The 6,259-nt window shown below is 37.1% G+C and overlaps 2 protein-coding genes across 2 annotated transcripts; one reads left to right on the forward strand and one right to left on the reverse strand.

Moving 5' to 3' along the window:
- Positions 1 to 689: 689 nt before the first annotated feature.
- On the reverse strand, positions 690 to 1,349 carry LOC147958461 (uncharacterized). Its single transcript, XM_087532143.1, has 2 exons — positions 1,322 to 1,349; positions 690 to 1,249 (listed from the first exon to the last, which is right to left on the reverse strand). The coding sequence occupies exons 1-2, from the start codon at positions 1,347 to 1,349 to the stop codon at positions 690 to 692; spliced, it is 588 nt and encodes a 195-aa protein (XP_087388269.1).
- Positions 1,350 to 2,969: 1,620 nt separating this feature from the next.
- Positions 2,970 to 4,926, forward strand: LOC125525065 (pathogenesis-related protein 1). The gene is made up of 2 exons (XM_048690074.2): positions 2,970 to 3,566; positions 4,694 to 4,926. Exons 1-2 carry the CDS (start codon positions 3,125 to 3,127, stop codon positions 4,774 to 4,776), a joined length of 525 nt encoding a protein of 174 aa, XP_048546031.1. The 5' UTR covers positions 2,970 to 3,124; the 3' UTR covers positions 4,777 to 4,926.
- The last annotated feature ends 1,333 nt before the right edge of the window (positions 4,927 to 6,259 follow it).

A 6,259-nucleotide genomic window follows, 5' to 3' on the forward strand; every position in this document is an offset into this window, starting at 1 on the left:
TCACTTAAAGACAAATATTGTACATGGTGCGCATAAATGCAAACTAGAGTTTCCCAACTCACCTCGTTTTAATACAATATTTATACTTCAATGCTTAGAATTGTGTCTAGTATGTGTTTACAACTTAAAGCAATATTATACAACAAGATTTCTTATCTATTTTAAAACTAAATTTTTTGGACATATTAATATCAAAGCGAACTTTCATGAAGAAAGGAAACATGCAAACAACAGTAAAGGGCTTGAGTTAGATAAGATTGCTTAAGAAAGGGTTTGCATATGTTGGATTACTAGAGATATAGATTTGAGTTTGAGAAAGCATATAAGGAGTAGTTGTTGATTTCTCCATACTATTTTACCAACTGGAGGGGAAAAAGAGGTCATCTTATTTATGTTAGTCCAACCGTGTATATGGACTTGTGATATGGGACTAGAAACTTAGCTACTTTCCTTTTTTACTTAGCCAAATGAGGCCTTAATGGTATATATAGAGTAGCAGAACAATCGACTACTTAAACAATAAAGTAATGTACAACAAGCTAGTTAAAGATCAACCGCTTAGAACATGTACAACAAGCTTTAATTAACCTATGAACTAGAAGGTCCAAATAACTAGAATTTTCTAAGTTATTATCATGAATCGTAAACACCAAACAGAAGAGACTTACGAGAAGATTTTGTTAATTATATTATTTTCTTTTCAGGGAAAGAACAGGGTAGAGGCTGTTGACGTCCTTGGTCTTCTTGACTAGCCGTCTAGATCTACGGGTCTCCAAATTGCCATCGCTTGATGGTGTCTCCTTTTCCACTTGAATTTGTGTCTCCTTTACCACTTGCATTTGCGCATCTTGCTGATCTTGCATTGAAGGATCATCTTCATCATCCTCACACACCCCATCATTATCCTCACTCTCATTATAAACATTTTCATTCTCTTCGCCATCATCCTCACTCCCAGTGTTTACATACGCATTCTCTTCATCATCATTCCTATTTCTTTTCTTTCTGTTATCCTTTGTATCAACATAGGAAGCTTTCCTGCTTGAGTTGAGACGCCTTATTTTCTCAAAAACAACACTAGCAGCATTGGTTCCATCCATGATTGGATCCTCTTCATCCTCATCTAACCACTCCATAATTGGATTTGTTTCATTAAACATTGTTGTATCTATTAGCAATGCACTTGGATCGATTTCTTTATCTATATCTTCTGTGATGTGTAATTTTTTTGAATGCAATGGACCGGAACCTACAGATATGGAGATCCAAGCACAATTTTGGGAGCGTCTATATCTCACTTTGTTCGAGCTAGGATGCTAACTCACGTTCAGGTCAATGGGCTGGCCCATTATCCTATCTGATTGCAAGAATTCTGTGCAGCCTACACACAGTTCGATTGTTCCCTAGAGAAGACATACAACTTGCTGTTTCTTTTACCTTTTTGTTTTTTTCTCTTCATATATTCATATCTGAAAAAAATCATACTTTACTAAAATAGTCACTGTGTATTAAAAAATATATTCATCGGGGTATTACAAAATTTTCTTAGTATAGCTAGAAAATTGTTCAGAGTGCACTGAAACAATTCATTGTGTATTTAAAATGTTCATCGTGTATTTTAAAAATGTACATCATGTATTAAAAAATGTTCATTATGAATGAAAATGTTCATCATGCATTCAAAGATGTTCATCATGTATTCAAAAATGTTCATCATGTATTTCAAAAAATATTCACTGTGTAATCCAAAAATGTTCAAAAAATATACATTGTGTAATCCAAAAATGGCCATCGTGTATTAAAAAATTGTACAACAGGTGTTCATGGTGTATTGAAATATTCATTGTGTATCTAGAAAATGCTCAGTGTTTATTAAAAAATGTAACCGTGTATTTAAAAAATACTGATCATGTAATCAAAAAATTATCATTGCTTATTAAAATGTCATCGTGGATCCAGAAAATGATCAGCGCGTATTGAAAAATAAATTCATCATGTATTAAAAAGGGTTTATCCTACTTAAAAAGGTGTTCATCGTACATTAAAAATGTTCACATATTTTTTAAATGAAATTATTTTTTTATAAGAAATAAACATCAATGAAAATATGAAAAAGGAAAAATGAAAACCAATAACTGAAAATAGTAAATGGAGAATGAAATACAGACAATGAAAAGCACAAGAAAATGTTCTTGCAATTTTAGAAAGTATTTACCATTTTCTATTAGTTCATGTAACTGAACAATCTCACATTTTAAAAATGTGTTAATGTATTTAGTCAAAAAAATGTTATGTGCTTTTAAAATTAGAAAAAGAAAAATGGAAAATGTAAAAGAAAGAAAACCAAGAAAAGTAGAAGAAAAAGTATAAACCCCCTAACAAACCCTTCCCTACCGCAAGAAAACTAATCCCTGAAAAAATCCAATGAAGAAAACGGTGCCAAACCCTAGCTCAGGCAAAGGGTATATCCTATTTGGCGCTTATACAGCCAAATATAGTGTATGATTTGATAAAATCTCAAAGACAAGTCTTGTGGGTAGTTTAGTCTGTTTCAAACCTTGGTATGTGTGCAAGACAAAGTATTGCGCAGTTTTTGATTGAATGGGTTCTTTTTTCTTAGTTTGCCACTAGCATTTTGGATGTTTCTGCTTATTTTACGGTGACAAATTTAATCTTTGCATCATGGTAGTGCTTGACCCTAGCTAGTCATGATAAACTCAGGTTTCAAGTTTGTTTGCACATGAGGCCTAGTGACCTAGTGTACTCTTCTCAAAAAAAAGGGGGGGCCTAGTGTACCCGAGGGGATGAACGATGCATGTGGCCGACTGGTAGTTTCTTGTCCGCTTCTCCTAAATTTGAATGATCAGTTGCTAAACCGAGGTCAAGTCTTCTAAGTTCAAGAGGAGATATTTAGAGTTTGAGCAAGCAGCTCAAGTGGAGGCTTAATAAAAGTGTTTTCTACGTCGATAGGGGCCTATACAAAGTTGGTAAGACGTGCCTGTTAGCTCGATCGATATCAAAGCTCGAGGAAGACCTCAGTTAATCTGCAAAGACACAATCACACAACCACACACGTCAGTCAGTTACAATAGTGTGTCCGGCGACCTGGGGTGGTACGGTCATCATGGCAACACAGAAGCTAGCCATCTCCATGGCCATTTCGGCTGCGGTCCTGGTCGCCGCGCTCGCCCAGAACTCCCCGGAGGACTACGTCGGGCTCCACAACGCGGCGCGCAGTGCGGCCGGCGCGCGACCGGTGGCGTGGGACGACGAGATGGCGCGGGAAGCAGGGAAGCGCACTGAGCGCGGCTGTGGGCTACGTAGCCCGGACGGCGCCGGCTACGTCAACGTACCCGGCCACCACAGGTATGGCGAGAATCTCTTCCAGTTCCATGGCTCGCCGGAAAAGGCATGGAACGCGGGAGATGCTTTGGATGCGTGGACGGCGCCGGCGGCGAGGGAGTACGTTCAGGTCGTGTGGCCGGACTCCACCAAGATCGGCTGCGCACGTGCCATCTGCGACCACGGTCGCGGCGTCTTCATAAGTTGCAACTACGAGCCTGCTGGTATGTACTAATGATACGGCTTTTGCTTTTCTTCTTATTATTTATTTCTTGATTAGACACTAGCTTTTGTGTGGATGCATGTCGACGACAATCGTGCTGTTAGCCTCACTAACAAGTCGCTCATTTGAGTTTAGTCATTTTGCGTATAATTTTAAGACATAGGCTTTTTATGTCAACTCTGTTGCAAAAGTTAAAGATAAAAAAGCCAAGTATTTGTGTTCTTTGGTTCAAAGTTCAAACACCAAATCGACATGAATAGTTTCCATTATGACTTGTGAGTCATAGTTCATGTTTTTTTCAGACGCGAGAGAGCACCGCCGGCCTCTTGCGTCGAGAGATGGACGCAACACATTTATTATAAGGAGTAGTTTTACCCGGTATCTATTTCGGTTCCCGAGCTTATCTGATCTCGGTGAACAATAAAACCAAAAAAAAATAAAAAAATATGTCTTTTCTATGAAAGATATTTTAGTGCATGAGGTCCGTGCCAAATTTCAGCGCATTTGTACATCTGAACAATTCTCAGCAAAAAAAAAATGGTCCCGAGTAGCGCACGAACGATAACTTTTCTCACAAACCCCAATTTTTTTGCTGAGAGCTACTCAGATGTCGAAATGAGCTAAAATTTGGCACAGACCCCAATGCACTAAAACATCTTCCATACAACCCCCACCCTGGATATTTTTGAATTTTTCTAGTATTTCTTTTGATTTTCTATTCATGCATAGGAGCGGATGAGCTTGCGAGCCATTTAGCCGCTCTCTTGGAGTTCCTACATTGTATCAAGTCCTCAAAAAGACCACACCAGTATGAATTAAAATGGCATAACTCATGCATCACATACCCCACTAGTAACATTGTCCTTATCAGTTGAATATAGCTCATGGTAGCATCTCCAAGTTGATCCACCCAGAAACTGAAGTATCCCGCGTCTCCACATGCTAGTCGTAAACATTTCTTAGAAAGTTCAAGGAAGCAAATATAAAATAAATATTGTGAATCCAAGTCAAAAAAAAACGAAATGGAAATTTTCACATGATTGATTGCAAGTTTTTCTTTTTCTTCTTTTGTGTGCTGGCAAAGTGGCAATTGTCCTAACCAATTCCTTGGCTCTACTTTTGGTACAGTGAATGAGAACTTCGGAAGGGCGGCACTTCCTTACATGTGTAGGTTCAACATTAGTCGTTGCTTCAATTGTACCATATGCTAGACATTGTTGAATGCGTATTTGATCACTACTAGCCAATGTACCTTGAGACCTAGAATTTTCTTGTGGTGGCCTATTTTCACCATCAACCCTCTCACAGAGATTTGTGCTGCAAGAATGGCTAAAGATTTGTCGCTTCAGTTCATGCAAAAAGTTACAGTCGCTGATATTAAATGGTTTGGTATTTTAAGTTAAGTTCAGGCTCAAGTGTTATGAAAAAATTGCTTTAAGATGCGCAATACTCCCTCAGTTCCAAAATATAAGGTGCGTTAGTTTTTTCAAAAGTCAAATATGTGCATGTTTGATCAAGCTTTTAGAAAAGAATATCAATATCTATAATACAAAAATTTTATCACTAGATCGATCTTGAAAAGTTTTTCCATATTTATTTATTTTGTATTGTAGATGTTGATATTTTATTTTATAATCTTGATCAAACATACACAAGTTTGACTTGCACAGAAACGGAGGGAGTACTAATTTAAGGTGGTTGCTTGGATCGGTTGATGTACTTCTTCCTCTCCGGAAAGAAGCAAAACGGCCAAGATTACTAACCAGGATCATTTTTAGTTTGGCAAACGAACTAGAATCTAATAAGAATCTAACCAGGCATGCCCTAGAATGTATATATATCGAATATACATCTCCACACTTTAGTAAAATCTCGAATGGTCCTAGAAAATATCAATTAACATGATTCGTAAGGCCCTATTCGGTAAGGCCCTACTCCGGAAGACAATAAAGTTTCATCATTGTATAGCTTTCCATGGTAACTGTACTTAGCCCAAGGTTTGCGTTTTTTGCAAGGATAGCTAGCTTTACTGAGACATGAAACTCCGTAACATATTGTGGCGACAAAACAAAATTTAAGTTGATGAGCAACCATGTTGAGTTAAGTGCCATTCTATGACACTAAACAGATTATTTATGACAAAAGTGATTTGTCGTAGAGAACAATTTAAACTGACAATTTGAAGAATAAACCTACATCTAATGAAAGCATTTTAATTAGAAGAAATATATCTATCACCCAAGGAGAAATCTTATTAGTCATGGTTTTAGTGATGATCTTAAAACAATAGTTCCAGAAGCTAATTGTTTGAATTTTTTGTTGCTTTGGCACCATTTCCTTAATATAAGAGTAATAGTAGAGATAATTAATCTGGACGCATCTAAAGAACCATTTTCAAAGTCTGTAACTATGGCCATGAAATCTAGCATTTTTTTGTCATACAAAGGGGCTTGGGGGAGAGAATTATCATAAAACAAGGTTATCAAGGGAACATAAAAGATTTAGTAAGGTGAATATTAGGTATAGTTTCAAAGCCAAATGTGGTTTTGTTGTATTCAGAGCAACTTTCAGCATGTGAAAAATAGAGTAATTAGAGCCATTACTGATTTCTAACACAAACACGATATTGTTTTTTTCCTTATGTCTTCGAGTAGCTACAACTTTGAAATAGCTAGTGTTCCAATCCCCTCTTTA

The sequence above is a fragment of the Triticum urartu genome, chromosome 7A, assembly GCF_056163025.1.
Source record: "Triticum urartu cultivar PI428250 chromosome 7A, HENAU_Tu73, whole genome shotgun sequence".
NCBI classification, from domain to species: Eukaryota; Viridiplantae; Streptophyta; class Magnoliopsida; order Poales; family Poaceae; genus Triticum; species Triticum urartu.